This window comes from Aulonocara sp. 'chitande type north' Nkhata Bay, linkage group LG6 (assembly GCF_057382095.1).
Source record: "Aulonocara sp. 'chitande type north' Nkhata Bay isolate Kocher_YH1m ecotype deep benthic linkage group LG6, A_spYH_male_GT1.1, whole genome shotgun sequence".
Classification (NCBI taxonomy): Eukaryota; Metazoa; Chordata; class Actinopteri; order Cichliformes; family Cichlidae; genus Aulonocara; species Aulonocara sp. 'chitande type north' Nkhata Bay.
Window position 1 is genome coordinate 35361857 of NC_141349.1, and position 18396 is coordinate 35380252.

General features: G+C 40.6%; 1 protein-coding gene across 1 annotated transcript; it reads right to left on the bottom strand.

Annotated features, from left to right (window-relative positions):
* Positions 1-6743: 6743 nt before the first annotated feature.
* pycr1b (pyrroline-5-carboxylate reductase 1b) lies at positions 6744-15331 on the bottom strand. Its single transcript, XM_086296616.1, has 9 exons — positions 15177-15331; positions 14565-14648; positions 14376-14446; positions 14080-14259; positions 13597-13704; positions 13357-13470; positions 9939-10031; positions 8105-8268; positions 6744-7882 (listed from the first exon to the last, which is right to left on the bottom strand). Exons 2-9 carry the CDS (start codon positions 14629-14631, stop codon positions 7705-7707), a joined length of 975 nt encoding a protein of 324 aa, XP_086152742.1. The 5' UTR covers positions 14632-14648; positions 15177-15331; the 3' UTR covers positions 6744-7704.
* Between the last annotated feature and the right edge of the window lie 3065 nt (positions 15332-18396).

Here is an 18396-nt window from a genome sequence, read left to right on the forward strand (position 1 = left end):
AGAATTCAATGCGAAATATTTACCCACTTAAAAAAATTATGAAATACCTTAATGTTACAAGCTAGTGCAGGATTGTCAAACATAAGGTCCCACGGCCAGAGTGGGTCGGCAAAGAATTCAATTCTGTACACTGGATGGCTTTGAAAAAAGTTATGTACACGTTTTCACCCACTGCTCCTACCGATAAAGACCTCCTCGTGGCCTTTTATACTACCCCAAAGTAATTAAATTATAGTTTTCTGTATTTCACACATTTACTTCGTACAATTTAAGCCCAAAGAGTCACAGATTTACTACAGCAGCATTTTTTCATCATGTAAGAATTCAGACATACCGTTTAAATTCTGCTTCATTTTCTTATATTGAGATATCTAATTGATTAAATTTGTAGTTAAATTTCTGTATACTGAGAGAAAGGTTGAGTTTCACTGGTCCGGTCCACATAAGATCAAAGTGTGTTGTATGTGGTTTTGACATCCCTGGGCAAGAGAGAAATACAAAAGAGAAAATTACAAAATACAGCCACTTTTTAGAAGAGGTTCTCTATTTTTTTCCCCAGTTTGAAAACGCACGAATGTGTAACAAAATGTACCAAATACACTCAAATTAGTTCACTATTCTGTAAGGTGCTAAAGAAGATAAAGAAGAAAGGGGGTAATTAACATGCTTATAGCTACACATTCACCAGCCATTTAATAAATTACACCCTGTACCAGCTTGTAATACCTTCGCCTTAATTCCTCATGTCACAAATTCAGCAAGATGCTGGAAAAATTGCTCTGGGATTTTGGTCCACGATAGCATGGTAGCATCACACAGTTGCTGCAGATTTGTTAGCTGCATTCACATCCATGATGTGAATCTCCCATTCCACCACATCCCAGAGGCACTTTATTGGATTGAGATCTGGTGACCGCAGAGGTCATTTGAGTACAGTGAACTCACTGCCTTTCTAAACCACCTATCTGCTCCATTCTGACGCTTAGTTTGAACTTTAGGAGTTTGTTTTGACCACAACTGCATGCCTAAATGACCAAATGACCTGACCAAATAACCAGTGAGTGTGTATCAGAGAACCACGCAATGTAAAATTCTCAAATTTATGCCTTGTATTAGCAAATTAATATTGCACATGACGATAGTATTTGACAAAATGATGGTGATGGTGATGATGATGCCTCTTAATGAGTCTCTTTGTCCCTAACTTGATGGTCTTGCAAGCAATGCTTGCTCTAAGGCAGTAGTTCAAACAGGTTGTGATGAGTCCTCATGGGGACATATCACAATCATTTACTTGTTCTTCTTTCTTTTTTCTTCTTCTTCTTAAAAAAAAAAGGATGTGTCAATGTGACACAGCATTATTATTAATGACTTAGCTTGTTAATTTCTAGAGAAACTGACTGCAGTGCTACACATATTGGGCTAGAAGAGCAAAGTATTTTTAAAATGTGTTTAATATCCAGTTCTAACTGTAGTGATTTGCAGTTTTTTGTTGCTTTTTTTAATGGTTTGCTGCCATGTCACCTTTAAAAGGCCACGACATGCAAAGCCATGAAACTGGAAAAACAAAACTTTTGTAATATAAACATTATTTCTTATTGAGTGTAACTTATACTCAATGAGGATTTATTTTTTGACAATTCAAGATTTCATTGATGCTTACTTTAGTGCAATCTTGGACACGCTGGCTCACCTTTTCCATCAACCAAGTCATAATAAATTGCACTGTTTAAAATATTAGCCTCTCTCACATGAGATTTTGTCTCTTTTCTGCTCCGCAGAAGAGCACCTGTCTGGCCAGTAGTCAGAGTCATGCAACACTTCCTTCCCTGTTTTGTAACACATAAAACAGCCATGAGCTACCAATCCTCGCTTACAGTACAAACAAAATTAAGGGCTGATGTACATTAGTATATCAATATCCATTAGCATTTCTGAGGAATTAACGACTTCACATGCAAGACAAGGAAGCACTCTGCCAATATTAGCAGCCTATTTCCAGATAATGCCACTCAGTTTATAGGGGATAGCTGGTATTACATATTCATTGACCGATTATTTCCACTTGGCCGTGCACAGGCCTTTGAGGAGTAAATCTTTACCAGGCTGCTGAAAGTGAACATAATAATGGGGGGTGGGGGGTGAGTTGTTATGAAAATGACTAATATATACATGAGGTCAGTGTAGAATTTGATTTAAGAGCTACCCATGCCAAGACTGCTGACGAAAATGTGAGCCCTTGTATAGGATATCAAGGAAAAACACAGTGTTAATGCTCATTATATGTCGAAGCAGCCCCACTCTTAGTAAAAAATATTAAAATTATGCTAATCCAAATCCAGCATTATTATATGTATATTTTGTGTGAAATAAGCTAGTCTGCATAATGAAAATTCATTATTTTTTAATTTAATTAAAAGCTTTACCTACTTGCTCCTCCACTGGTTTTGGAGCCACACAAAAACGGAACGCCTGAACCACAAAGCTAGTGGTGGAAAGTAACTGATTATACTAACTCATGAATTTAACCATGACTAAGTAGTTGTAAGAAGCAACCTACCTCTAACTGCTAACCCTATGCTTTCACAATATGTGATTTTGAAATGTATTATTGAGAATGAGAGTCTTGACAGTGGGAGCACAAAAAACCTCCAACAGTTCAAAAAACACGCATGTTAGGTTAATTGACCGTAGGTGTGAATATGAGTGCGCATGGTTGTCTGTCTCTCTGTGCCAGCCCTGCAGCAGACTGACGAACTGTCCAGGGTGTACCCTGCCTCCTGCCCCGTGATCACTGGGGTACGCTCCAGAACCTCCAACAACCCTGAATTTTATAAGCAGAAGAAAATGGATTGGAGTGGGCTTTTTTTCAGCTTCTGAAGAGAGGAAAGATGAAAAAAACAACAACCCTGCAAGCCACAGGGTGAGAGTAAAATTGGAAGTAATTTTGATTATTTTCATTTTTATCTGTTTTTACCCTTCTTGTTCTATATGAAAGCTATTAATGAGAACAACACACATGAAAAACAAATAAGTGTACTTCTATATAATACTGCTAAAACCGTAGAGAGGGTGCTAAAAAGCTGGTTGATCAATGCTTTTGGTACATCATGTACACACCTGTGCACCTGTCTGATTCCTTGATAAGTATCAGGTAAATAAAGGTCAGCGTTTCCAGGAATCCTTTCGCTCTGTACTTTGCAAGTTGGCAATAGAGGGAAGCCCATACTGCAGATTCACTGGCTGTGTGATAACCGCCAGTGTTTCCTCTTTCTGGGGCCGTTTCACCATACAGCTGCACAAAGCTGATACTGTATCAGCTCTCAGATCACACACAAACACACACACTTCCACACACAGATTGCTGACACCACACTTGAGTACACAGAAAGCAAAAACAGAGGAACTTGAAAAACAAACACCTATTTACTCGCTTGTCTGTGTGAGTTTATCATTTTGGAGAGGATTAAATGAATGTTTGTTCCATCTATCCACTCCTCTTGGTTTCTGGCACTCCTCCTGGCCTTGACACAATATGCAAACAACCGTGTTACTGCAAAGGTCAGTGATTACACTGATTGAATGGGGATGACAGGTAGCATCTGGCCTACCTGTGGACAGAAATCCCATGCTGAGCGAGAGCGCACACACGCATACACACACACTATGCACAAACTTTCCACTCAGGATTAACTACTACTGAACTGCCATCTTAGACCCTCAGCCAGTGTCAAGATGATTGACACAGAGCACATCCTCTTCACCTTGGGTGGAAGAGAGCCGCCGAAAGCCGCCCGACCAACGAAAGGTAACAGAAGTCTAATAATGAGAAGCAAATGGAAGTCTCTTCAGGAATGGCTAATCTTAACGGACAGCGGCGGGAGCAAGCGGAGAATAACCTTACGGAATAAAAGAGGGATTACCAAGACACTTCAGCGGCAGAGAAAAACCATTGCACGCACAAATAAACAGCCAGAGTCCGCTGAGAGCATGAGGGACGCAATTTAATCAAGGGACACTGGTGTGTGTATTAGTTTAAGGAAAATAAACTAATCCTACAACAGCTATAAATTGTTCAATTATAATGAGGACATGGCTCTTCACAAACCATCACCCTTCTTCCATCATTTTGCTTCGCCATTATGCACCTGTGTATTGGCTGAATACACCCACAGGCCTATCTCATTCCAACACAAAGTGCCATTTGTTAATCCAAAATGTAGCAGCCTGGAGCGCAGTGATGGGCCCAAAAATCGGAAAAGTACTTTATAGACCTGAAGTCTGCAGTAGCTACTGTCTCTTAATTTCCCCAAATGCACCTGAACTTCTGCCCTTTTCTATCAGCTAATTCAAAACTCGATATTTAGGGCCAGATTTACTAAGCAGGGCAAATTAGCACATGCAAGAACATTTTTCTAGGGGTTTCCAGCCTGAAACCATTACTTACATTTGGGTGGCAAAGAAAATAATGCCCTGTTCATTTTTTTTTCTTTGTGGAAAATCTCTGTAAGCCAAAGAGTTAATTTATTTTGGTCACTCACTGTTATATTTATGCATGCTTGACTCATGTCACAGTGGACCTTACAGACTGTGACAAGGAATGGGAGACGAGACTTAAAAACATGGGAATTCATTTACTTAAAAACTTATTAGACTTATAAGAACTTGCATTTATGAGCAAGACAGTGATGCAAAGAATGTATGGATGAGTAGCAGTGTCTGCAAAAAACAGAAGAAAGAAACTAAAAAGCAGCCGGTGGTAAGAGTCTGCAGGAAGGAGTAATCTTTTAAAACAGAGCTCACTGGGCCAGTGTAGAACTTATGAGGCTTTTTACCCTCCAGTTAGCTCCTGCAGGACAAAACACAACACAAAACTGAGGCATCTAATACCCACATGGCCCCGATGTGAATTTCACCAGTTCATCTTGACCATGTCTACATAACTAAATACATTGAGATGCTGCCATGTGATTGGCTGATTGGATATTTGTGTTAACAAGAAGGTGAACAGCTGAATAACCTGATAAAATAACTGATGAGTGTAGAATTTATTTATTGGTTAAAATTGTCTGTATGGGAGCATCATCCATCAAAAACAAATATTTTGTAAAGAAATTCTGCTTGAAAAATAGTCACTGGACGTAACTCCAGTTCTATGAGTATTAACTAGGCTTCATTTTTGGTTGTATGGGGGGGGAATCACTAGAAAAAGCACAAATGGGAGTTTGAGGTTATTTGGGAGGATCGTCTAAGAGTGATCCAATTTCTGAACACAGGTCAATTCATTTAACTAATAACCAACCCGGTTACTAACAGCAGTGTAAATTAGAACTTCACAAAATACACACACAGGCAGAAAAAATGAGTAATACACTAATAACGCGCACGAAAAGTGAATTCAGTTTAGGGCTTGCGCCACTCTCTGAATACAGGGAAATCTGACAAGTGATGCAGATTTTTGGGTGATAAACTGTTACAGAATATCTCATGACCTCCTAGAGCTAACCGCTTTCTGGTTAGACGCTTCGCTGGGAACCACTGAACTGATCAATCTAACAAGCTCCACATCAATAAACACTAAACATTTACACATTCATAAATCAGTAATAGTCTTTTAGAATGTTGAGATTCATTAAAAAAAATATTTCGAAAATAATAATTTATTCAACATTTAAGATAAGATAGAACTTTATTAATCCCTCGGGTGGGTTCCTCTGGGAAATTCGACTTCCAAAAAAAGCACAGCAACGACCGAAGTTACAGTTACAGAACTGTTATATATATATATATATATATATATATATATATATACACACACACACACACACACACACACACACACACACACACACATATATAAATACAGAGACAAATATAAATAAAATATACAAAGGGGATAAATAGAATAAATAGGAATAAAAAAAAAAAAATTAAAAAAAAAAAAATATATATTTTGAATAAACTCATGTCTAAGTTTATAGCTTTGTGTATATCTGGTACATTTAATCCTTAAACTATTTCTCACTGAGAATTTATTTTTCTATTTTGGCAGTTTTGGTCCTCCGTAGATTTAAGTGGTACTTTTAGTAGCCTACCATCACCTGCTCCACCCCACTCATGTCTCTGATCTCATCGAGGACTAAGGACACACGAGGACTGAATCTGGAGAGAAAAACCACGTCCCCACCCCTTGGTCATAAGTCTTGCTAACAGAAGGTGTCTAAAATTGGAGTGCGTTTCCTCTTCAAACAACCAATCACAATGCATCTCGAGGCCAGCAAGGAAACACCGGTCTACCTCTCATTATTTAAAGCACACACAAGGTCTAAATTTACCACACAGAGATCTGATTGGGAAAGAATTCAGAAGGCGGTGACCTACGAGAGGACATGATACGCGACACGGGGAGAGTTTAGAATGGAGATTGTATAAAACATGTAATTGTAGCACTACAGCTAATGCTCTTTTCCAATAAGGGAGGTGGTTTAGTTATATTTGATGCTATATTAAGGTTGATTTTTAAGCCTCTATTAACAGGCAGCAGCGTGAAGACGGTAATTTGATCTTTACAGGCGCGCTTAAATGGGTCACATTGATCAGAGGACGCCATCTGGAGGCCAGGGTGCACATTAATTACCAGCTAATGGACATAAGCATAAACTATAAAAATGAAACATGCATAATGGCGTTCGGGAAACAGGGAAGGGAAAAAAAGAGAAAAGAAAAGAGGATGAACAAAGAAAACAGATTCTGTTTCTTTAATATCAACTTTTTGACTTGCATACCAATTCAGTGGCTGATGCACCAGGTAAAATAGACATTATATGTAACATTATGGGGGTAAAAATTCAGAGAGCAATACAGAAGTAAACAGGACCGTCATATAATCCATATGATCTGTGATGCACTGTGTAGATGATTTAAGCTTTCTTGTTGCCCGTCCATATAGGAACATCACATTGTTCTCCATAAAAAAAAAAGAAAAATACATTAATCAGTGCCTTTGGGTTTTATAAAGCACAGCAATGCTGAAGTCAGAGGTATAACAGTTTGAAATGATCTTTGAACGTCCTTAAGTGTTTATATGTGACAGACAACAAAGAAAAAAGTTAACATTTTTGTTCCATCTGCATTCAGTCTTCGTAACACTGTCAGACAAAGAGAAATGATAATTATTTGGTACATGATGATTTACATGGTTTCATTTCTTTTTTAAAGACACACATTTAAGACGTACATTAACAGCTTGATGTTGCAACCATCTGCTGCCTGGCGTGCACCAGGACCTCATGATGGCCCACTGGGTCATTACCGTTTAACAGCCCCAGAGACCGTAGAGCTAAAGCACAGACAGACAGATTGTTAATGCACTTTCGCTCTTCAGTGAGTGTATGCATACAGCAATCCCACATCACAACATAAGGCGATAACTGTGAGCAGCGTGCACAAGCACACCTGTGCTTGTGTGTAATGTGGCGATGTCATCAAGAGGTCCGCTGTCCGCACGTCAATCAAGTATCAATAAATAATTTTGCAAAGTCATTTGGATTCGATTTCGGAGCAGTCCTGAGTCTGTCTTTGAAATTCTATGGCTGAATAGATGTACAGCATGAAGGTCCACATGTGCACGTGCCGGCACACTTAAACTTGTAACATGTTTGTGTGTCTTTGTGTGTGTGTGTGTGTGTCTGCCACTCTGTGTACTCAGTTCTTCTTCTTGAGCCCAGAGCCGCGATTATTGAATAAGCTCAGCCCCGATTTGCTGTTCCCATTAGCCACTCCACCGACTGTGACTCCAGGCTGCTGCAGCACTTTGTCCAATGTGGTTTTCTTAATCGCTGCTGGAGAGATGCGCTCCTGGTCTGCCAGGTACTGCAGCTCCCTGCGAGGACAAGAGAAATACTAATGTCACGAGTACACTAAAAATGAAAGGTTGTCTGTGTGTGCCATGATAACTATAACTAAAGGATAAAGACAGACACACAATTTAAAATGTCACAAAACTGAGTCAGGACTAAACGTGGAGTGAATGGGAAAATGGGTCAATTGAGAAATATACAGTTGCAATTTTTACATTTTTTTAACGACTTTCTGATTTTCTCACCGTGTCCTGATGCAAGAAGCCTCCACTGCATTGATAAGGAGGCTACGGAAGCCACCGCTCTCCAGAAAGTGCAGGGCGTGGATGGTGGCGCCCCCTGGTGAGCACACATTGTCCTTCAGCTGGCCGGGGTGTTGCTCCGACTCAAGCAGCATCTTTGCTGCTCCCTGAAAGTGAACATGAGAAATATGTAAAAATAAAGGAGGTATTGCAGAAACAGTGCAGGTGTTGGCATCCATTTCTATAGAGCATGGACAAGAGAATAAAGTCTGAGGCGTAGCTCAAATAATAAAGTTGCTCTGTATGCCACTAGGGGTTGTGAAGCTTTAACCTCCTGCTTCTCAGCGTCTTCTCTCACTTATTGTTTGCAAATTCTGCTGATCTGTTTTATCCTGTGTCACTTCTGTTGTAAATGGAGCACGTATGCAATGCAGAATCAGATTTGATGGCCCCAGCCAAATAGGTTTCCGGCACCATGCTGGTGTAAAGCGAATATTTGAATGACACCTTGGATGATTGGTTGGTTACCATTTCTCTTAATTTACTGAGTAAGAAACAAATTAACACCACTTAAAAAAAAAAAAAAAAGAAAAAAGGAAAAAAAAAAGAGCAATATCCATTACCCATCAATCCAAGAACTGTCTCTAATTCTTCAGCTCAACACAAACTCTGTGTCGTTTTAACTCTCGTGGTTGAGTGAGCGAACCGTACGCTGAAATGCTGCAGGGGCTCGGGATTTGATTCTTCCCTGCATGTCATTCCTCCCGGCTCTGTCCCTACTTTCTGTACAATAACGGCTACAAAAACAAACAAACAAAAAAAAACAAAAACAAAAAAACAACAACAACTCACCCCCCCAAAAATACATAACTTGGAATACAATCGGCTTGGTGCTGCATACGTCAACAGCAGTCCTTGTTCTGCTGTGCAGCCTTACAAAGCTCAGGGTAACAGCACAAGAACCAAGCTCTGGTTAGGAGCTCAAATGAGCTCATTGCCAGCTGCAATATAAAACAAAGGAGATGGAGCGCATCCAAACATGGGGTGAAGAAGCAGCTACATGATATCGACACAATAGCCCCCCGCCAGCGAGTCAGCGGTGAAAAGATCCCCCCCCCACCAAAAACCCCCAAAACAAAACCATGAGATTGGATGGGTTAGCCCATTCAATAAAAGACTAAGGAGTTATCCTCGAGTAAATCAACTGTGGATGCTATTGTTCAACTAAAGGGCTAAAAAAGATACATTTTTATTTTATTTATTTTTTTTAAAAAAAGGCCAAATGAGTCCACAGATGTATCTGTGCAGCCCATTCAAGTAATGTGTAGAAAACAATTCATAATAACATCTAACTTGTAAGCGCACACACACACGAAGCCTGAAGCAACTGCCATGATAACAAAAACTGAAATGAGTAATTTCCAGTAATGTCTCTGATAAACTGCCAAAGCCTAATCACATCCCAACAGCGCCGTATAAACAGAATCAAACTACATTTAAGTTTAATGTTAAAAAGAGCAATTTAAAATTTGTGCAGACCCTGCAGAAAAAGAGCTGCAGGATCAAAATTGATCCTTTTCTTCTTCTTTTCCTCCTCTTTTGGCAAGCCCGAGTGCCCCGCAGGTGTTTATTTTTCTTGGGTTTCATTATTTTTTCGTTGAACAAAAGTCAGCAGTTATCAGACGGCAAAATTGCTGGATGCACTGAAAACAGCAACTCAAGCTTAATAATTTTGTTGCCTCCAAACATGCAGCGTAGCAGATCAAGGAAACTTAATATTTAGAATAAGTGCAACAGAAGAGACCTGAATGTGACACACAGATTTAGCACTACTGACCAACAGGGCCTGAGCTCCAAGTCTGACAGCGAGCCTCCTCGGCAGTCCCATCTTCACTCCTCCGTCTGCGAGAGCATCCAGGGCTGTGAACGCCTGTATAAACACAACATTTTCTATTATTTTAAGCAACAAGAAAGTCATCAACATGTCTTTAAAGCATCTAAACCCATCACAAAAATTCAACATCACCTGGCCCGTTTCAGACCAGAGCCATTCCTCCCTTGGCTTATTTTGAGAGCCACCCCACATTTCAACAGATTTGAGAAATACAATGTTACATTACGGTACGCAGAAAAAGTTGAGGACGGAATAAAATCCTGGTGGACACAGTCTGCAAGCTTCATCTGCAAATCATCCAGTGCCATGGGAAAATCTTTTTGGGAGGCAGAAATGTATCCAACTAGGTCTAAACTGGCCAGCAGCACCACAACAATAGAAGACATGAGGCAATAGTTGCACTGCACAATGTTATTTTTTCCTCACAGTTCAATTCAGTTTTATTCCTGCAGCATCCGTTCATAACAGTGATCTCAAGGTGCATTATAATATAAGGTAAGAAGATCGACTGTGAGTTGTACTTGGCGACAGTAGGGAGGAAGAACTCCCTTTTAACAGCAGAATGAATAACAGGGAGACACAACCATCTGCCTTGACTTCTTGGATCGTGAAGGAAACAATGACGGACAACAAACTACAAGTGAGGGTAGAGATCAATTTAAGCTACTGATTAGTTTTCTTATGCTTCTCCTTTATTCTTTACATTCCACTAAATATGTCTAGTGTGAGGCAGGAAAGTAAATGCTCTCCCAGAACTAGTTTTTACAATATGCTGTTGAACAGCCAGCACAGAAAAAAGAAAATAATCCTCAGAGCCCGTCCATCCATTCGCTTCCGCTTATCCTTTTCAGGGTCATGGGGGTCGCTGGAGCCTATCCCAGCTGTCACAGGGCGAGAGGCAGGGTACACCCTGGACAGGTCGCCAGTCTGTCGCAGGGCTAACTCACATAGACAGACAACCATTCGCACTCACATTCACTCCCGCATTCATACCTATGGCCAATTTGGATTAATCAATCAACCTGTATGTCTTTGGACGGTGCTGCACCGTCCTCAGAGCCCTTCAAATGTATTTAGAAATACCTGCCCAAAGCCAGAGTCCCACTACAAGCAAGTCGTGCCAAAGGCATGCCTTTTTAAACGCCCCTAGTGACTCATTTTGGAAGTAACTTTAAAGCTTTTATGTTCTGTTTATCACTGGAATTAAACTGCTTGTAAAGAATCAACACTCAAATCTAATACAAAACATCTACAAAAGTTTTTAAACACCTCTTTCCCCATGAACGTTTTACTTCTAACACCAACACCATCGTTCAAGAAGAAAAAGAAAATCTGAAAAGATATCAAGTCAGGATTTTTCAAGTCCGCTTTCTTACAAGATCTCTGCTAAAGCTCAGATTCTATGCAGACATCAGCCAAAGACACATTTACTCTTGATTTCCTCCACCAGTGCTTACATCGGCCTGCTACACACGAAATTTGATGTGACATTTTCGAAAGCAAAGAGGACTGAAATTTGGAAACACACTCGTGGCACTACAGGTAATTACCAAGGACAGGATATGACAAAACTGCCCAAAAATACCACAACAGCACAAACACGAAAGGTCCTTTATATGGACAGGATATATACATACACACCTGCCAATGTTTTTTCCTTTATCTAGACCTCAAGCTTGAGACCATGTGCACAATATTACCAGTCACTGAAAAACAGTGAACACGCAAAGGTTTCTAAACAGTCAGTACAGTCGTGACTAGCAGGTACGAAGCCAAAACAATGTGTTCTTGAATCAACCTAATCAGAAAAAGACACATTTTCTGCTTACATCTATGAAGAAGTGCTTACTTTTCTCAACATCCTGTCATGAATCGAACGCTTCACATCATTATTTTTGACATCTTATAGACTAAATAATTTATCAAAGGCTAATGATTAGTTTCAGACCAGGCTGTGAAGCCTGACAGCTGAAGATAAACAGAAGTAATAGCAACCAGTCTTCGAAAAATACAGCGTATCAGATCATTCCTGCATCAATCCACATAAATCCCAGTAGCTCTGAGTGCAAAATGGAGAGGGTGGTTTGATAAAAATATAAATAAATTCCTCGTAAGACACACTGTAAGACGAAGGATGCTGCAAAATTTTAAAGGGGATCTATTACCCATCTATCAATTTTCTTCTCCTTCTCCAGTTCAGGGTTGCAGAGGAGCTGGAGTGGAGCTCGAGCAAATAAAACAATAACACACTTTTTAAAAAGGTGTTATGTTTACAGTGATGTTGCTCTGTATCATAAATACCAGTGCTGAGGGTGCGAGTACTCGCTGTAGTATAGTACAAAATCTCGACATCATTGGTGGTATAAAAAAGGGGAGGAAGTCAGACCTGGAACCAAATACATTTTTTCTCTTTTCAAAGTTGTTTTTGGTTCCAGGAAGTCTCATCTTTTCAAAGTGTTGCAACATCTCCCTCTGTATAATGTGTAAATCTCTAAGCATCTGTACTGATAAATAACTGAAATTGCGATAAAAACTGACATGATCGTACACTTGTGTCTTCAGTCTGGCACAGCGGCCGATGCTGTCTGGTTGGTTTTATACTGATTATATACAGATTACAAAAGTTCAGCCCAGAAGCTAAGAGGTTTTTTTTTTTTAGACTGTACAGAGGGCCTGATAAACAAACTTTGTATTTCCATCATGCATAACTATTACTACTTGGAGTCCCATAAGAAAGAAATAGAGATCTGGAAATGAGAATACCAGATTTTGTTTAACTAAGAGGGATCTAAAACGGCTCCTTTCAGACAGTGGGTGAACTGAGGATTTAGATAAAAGCACAGTTTAAAGGGAATAACTGATTAATAATTAACCGAACCCCTTTACCTGGCTCAAGCTTGTCCTTAGGGGGGCTCACACCCGACATATGCATCACATGTCCACATATAGTCAAGATGTCACTGTTACCTGAAATCTACTGGCTGTCTGGAGATAATGTATTTAACCTTGAGCAAATAAAACAAGAATAACTTTTTTTTTTTTTTTTTAAAGGTTACGTTTATCAGATTGCTGTTGATTTTCTATTTGGGAAAGACTAAAACTTCTTTGGAGGCATAGAAACATTTTTACGCACAAAAACCTATTCTAGCAGAGTCATAATGGGCTAGAATAGAAAATGAGTATAACAGGTCCTCTTTAATGAATGAATTCTGCACCAGGCTCCAATGTAGTCTATTTTAGGATGAAGGATTACTCAGATTATTTCATCTGTGCCAGGCCTCACTGTAATAGCCAAAACCTGGATCCATCAGACTTTACAGTCATCCTTCCGGGAAACAAAACCACCCCCGAAGTGACTTACGTAGGCAGGTCCGCTGCCACTCAGACCGGTGACAGCATCAATGAGGTCCTCCTCCACTTCCGTGCAGAAGCCTACGCTGGCCATCAGCTGCTCCAGTAATTTCCCATCCTCCACCTTGATAAAAATGCCACAGTGACAAAATGTATGTTAATGGGGTTAAAATAAAGCTGAAATCCCACTACCTGATCATACATCTTATCTTTTCTGACAATAAACACAAGGCGATTCATCCCTCTTTACCTCTGCATGTGTCCCAGTGGCATACACTGTTGCTCCCTCTTTCACCACCACTGGAGTGTTTGTCATACACCTCATGACTTTAGGAGCTGAGCGGTACTGAAGCAGCTTCTGTAAAATTAATAGGAAATGTAGGCGATGTCAGTAAATGAGACGTGTTTGAAATCACACCAGAGCAGCTTAATTTAACTTAGTGATATGCAAGAAACAAGTCAGGAGATGTAAAACACATTTGGAGCATTTAAGTGTGTACATTTCCTCCTTTCAAAGTACAACAAAGACCTACTTTATCAAACCTAACTCAAAACATGGTCTCTCTATTAAATTTACTCCCAGGAAAATTACAAACATGCAATCATCCACATAGAGAACATGCTGTAAATACCGATTTTAATGCAACATTATTCATATTTTAGTTTATATCTATTTATTAGTGCTGGTACAGCCCCTTTAAATGAAAAACTGAACTAAGAGACCAATGCTCACCTTTTCTATGGAGCTTATGGTAACACCTGCAGCACAAGACACTATGAGATGACGGTCCTCAATGTCTGGCCCAATCTCATCCAGAACGAAGGGGATAATGTGGGGCTTTACAGCCAAAAAGAGCACATCACTCTTGTTGACGGTCTCTTTGTTACTTGTTGTCAGGTTCACTCCCATTTTCTACAGGAAAAGAGCAAAAAAGACAGGGGTACTTGTCATGAAAACTGCAGATGTTAAGACGTGAAGAGGCGGGGAAGGACAGGTGATATCACAATAACTATGTGGAAACTTCTCACCCTCAGCCCCAATACCGTGGGCAGGTCTGTGTCTGGGGAGCTCGCTGTAATCCTGTGGGTGGCGATCACACCTGGTGACAGGTGGAAGCAGAGAAATAAATAACAGCTGTAAAATAAGTCCTTACTGAGGCCCAGAGTCACAAGAAAGATGGACAAAGTGGAGAAAAAGAGCTAAAAGACTCATATCACCTGCAGCAGTGAAGCCCTTCACCAGTGCATGAGCCAGCTGGCCCGCTCCAATGAATCCAACACTCATGATGTGGCACTTCTATCCTACAGTGGAGGAGGGGGGAGAGTCATCTCAGTCCACCAGACTTTTCACATTTTACGCCTGACTAGCAGAGAGAAAACGTCCTGGAGCTGGCCCGGACAACAAATGATGGCCAAAGACTCATCTGACACTCTTCCAGCACCCATGGCTGACTCCAGCAGGATATGAGTGCAGTTACTGATTTACAGTGAGCTTTACATCTAAATAAAACCTATCTAAATGCCGTATATCATACAAATACTCTCAGCCTTTATTTGAATGTGCACGGAGCTAAAGGCACTGAGTTTGTGTCTGCAGTGTACAAATCCACGTAAACCACGATTTCACATGTTTTCAGTGTTAAATACTGACTTACACAACCAATTAGCAACTATTAGGGGGCGTTAATCTATGAAGCGTTATCCTTATTGAAATGATAAAGCCATTAGCTAGCCGTTGAGCTCCCTTCCCAGCTAACTTTTTTTAAGCTAGATTTACACCCATAAATGACTGAGAAACATGGCGGATACATATTAAACATGCTAAGATACCTTATCCAGACGCTCCAACTGATGTTTCTGCGTTGATGGATATAAAGTGTCGATGTGACCGCCTTTTCCCGGTGTCAAAAAAACACACAAAAAACACCAGTTTTTTTGTGTCAACGTGGCTTCCTTCTTCTCAGCCCACATGTGAGCTCAGAGCAGCAGCAGACATCAAAGAGGACCAATCACGACAGACATACTCGGAGTCTCTGACCAATGGAGATGCTTGATTATGAAATATGGGCGTGGTGGAGTTGCATCAGCTTCATCCCGGGAAAAATACAGGTCACCCACCCTGTGCGTTTCAAAGTAGGTCATGTTCATATAGTGAGACATATAGTGTATTAAGTAACAATAACAGTTAAAACACAGAAAATGTCTGTTTTTTCACTATGTAGTTTAAATTTATATATATATATATATATATAGGGGTGCAACGATATTCGTATCGATATTGAACCGTTCGATACAGTGCTTTCGGTTCGGTATGCATATGTATCGAACAATACAAAATTTGTAATTTATTTTATCAACTTTCCTTCTGACGATGCTGTCTGTGTTGAGCGCTCAGTGAATCTGCGTTCGACTACTCCGCCTAGGGTCGACAGTGCAGCCTAGGCGGAGTAGTCGAACGCAGATTCACTGAGCGCTCAACACAGACAGCATCGTCAGAAGGAAGAGCGCAGGGCAAGCTAGCGAGACAGAAGTTAAGCTCTCCTTGTAACATGGACCTTCCCCACCCTCATTCAGATCTGGTGTTTGGAATTATTTTGGTTTTCATGTGACGTATGACCCTGAAGGTAAGCGAGTCATGGACTAAAGTAAAACAGTATGTTGGATGTGCCATGCAATACTCAATTACATGGGTGGGAACTAGTGTGTTAGCGCAGTTAGCTTGTTAACGTGTTGGCCGTCTAGCCCCATGCACGGGGCGATCGGCAGTAGCTCGTTAACGGAGATTTGCCGTGTTGTGGCGTTAAGGTCATTTCAACGAGATTAACCTGAAAGCACTAGTGGGAACACAACGAATATGACTGCACATTTACGCCGACATCATCCTAGTGCAAAGACAAGTGGAAGCAGAAAAAAAACAAGCAAGCATGCTACTAACTTTAGCCGAGTCATTTAGATAGCTGTTTAATATGCTGCTGAGAATATAGCCCAGAAGAAGCGGATAGTATAGCTTTTATTTTGGAAAGAGACATTTCTCTGTAATAAACTCTCTTTTCCAAAGATGAGTGATTCCTCAATCAGATACAGGGCTCGCAATATCGCTAGCCCGACGTCCCGGTGCTAGCGATTTTTTCAGTCGGGGTACCAAAATCTATCTCTGCCCTGCCCGTCGGGCTATTGTAGGAAGGAAAAATATATGTCAATGCTTTTGCATTCTTTCGGAAATGTCGCTGGGTAATTATGTCATTGGCATCGGTGAGCCACTGTCAATATGCGACATATTGAAGTCGCGTTTGAATTTGCGCTTGTTTTTTTGCTTTCACTTTGCAATCGCGCGAACTGTGTATAGAGAGCGACAGCACTGATCTGTGAGTGATGATAATTTGTGCACCAATTCCTCTGACATCGTCTTATTAATCGTTAGCTTACTATGCAAACATGACAAGTGAAATCTCCCGCAGCTTAAACATGTGAGAGGTTGATCGCGCAGAGAATCGCTGAGCTTATGTGAGTGCGTGTGTAAAAGCAGCAGGATTTATATTTGACTACGATGACCTGGATGACTGAGAACCTTCACAGACAGATATATATTTTAGTTCTGCTGAGCCAAATAAGACAGGTCAGGGTGAAGAAGTGACAGTCAAAGAAAAGCTTACCACAAAACGGAGAAGTTATGACAAATCAGACTATAAGGCAAAAAAGAAAGTGCAGCTTTATGGTTTCATGGACAAAAGAATTTCTGTGGCTGCGATATGATGAGCTAAATAACCAGGGCTGCACATAAGTGGTCCGCAGGTGCGCATTCGCTGTCAAAATAAAAAACACGCACAAGGGTTAGGGTTAAATTTAAAAACTGTACTTTTGAGTTAAAATATATATTTATAATTTTAATAAATGACAAATTAAAAAGGCATGAACATTTTTTTTGTATCAAAAAAATATCGAACCGTGACACCAAAGTATCGAACCGAACCGTGAATTTTGTGTATCGTTGCACCCCTAATATAAATATATGTATATATATATAAATATATGTGTATATATATATATATATATATATGTGTATATGTGTATATATATATATATATACATATACACATATATATATATATGTGTATATGTATATATATATATATATATATACATATATGTGTGTGTGTATATATATATATATATATATATATATATATATACAAAAAAAAAAAACACCCAGCACGCCCCTGCGGGCGGTTTATCCTTCAAGCTCGGGTCCTCTACCAGAGGCCTGGGAGCTTGAGGGTCCTGCGCAGTATCTTAGCTGTTCCCAGGACTGCGCTCTTCTGGACAGAGATCTCCGATGTTTTTCCCGGGATCTGCTGGAGCCACTCGCCTAGCTTGGGAGTCACCGCACCTAGTGCTCCGATTACCACGGGGACCACCGTTACCTTCACCCTCCACATCCTCTCGAGCTCTTCTCTGAGCCCTTGGTATTTCTCCAGCTTCTTGTGTTCCTTCTTCCTGATATTGCTGTCATTGGGAACCGCTACATCGATCACTACGGCCGTCTTCTTCTGTTTGTCTACCACCACTATGTCCGGTTGGTTAGCCACCACCATTTTGTCCGTCTGTATCTGGAAGTCCCACAGGATCTTAGCTCGGTCATTCTCCACCACCCTTGGGGGCATCTCCCATTTTGACCTCGGGACTTCTAGGTTATACTCGGCACAGATGTTCCTGTACACTATGCCGGCCACTTGGTTATGGCGTTCCATGTATGCCTTGCCTGCTAGCATCTTGCACCCTGCTGTTATGTGCTGGATAGTCTCTGGGGCATCTTTACACAGCCTGCACCTGGGGTCTTGCCTGGTGTGATAGACCCCAGCCTCTATGGATCGTGTACTCAGAGCTTGTTCTTGTGCTGCCATGATTAGTGCCTCTGTGCTGTCTTTCAGTCCAGCTTTGTCCAGCCACTGGTAGGATTTCTGGATATCAGCCACCTCCTCTATCTGCCGGTGGTACATACCGTGCAGGGGCCTGTCCTTCCATGATGGTTCCTCGTCTACCTCCTCTTTCT

Coding starts and splice junctions, on each gene's coding strand:
- pycr1b (XM_086296616.1), bottom strand. CDS start 14,631: ATGAGTGTTGGATTCATTGGAGCGGGCCAGCTGGCTCATGCACTGGTG. Junction 13,705..14,079: donor CCATAAGCTCCATAGAAAAG/GTGAGCATTGGT, acceptor TTAATTTTACAG/AAGCTGCTTCAGTACCGCTC. Junction 13,471..13,596: donor CCACTGGGACACATGCAGAG/GTAAAGAGGGAT, acceptor ATTTTTATCAAG/GTGGAGGATGGGAAATTACT.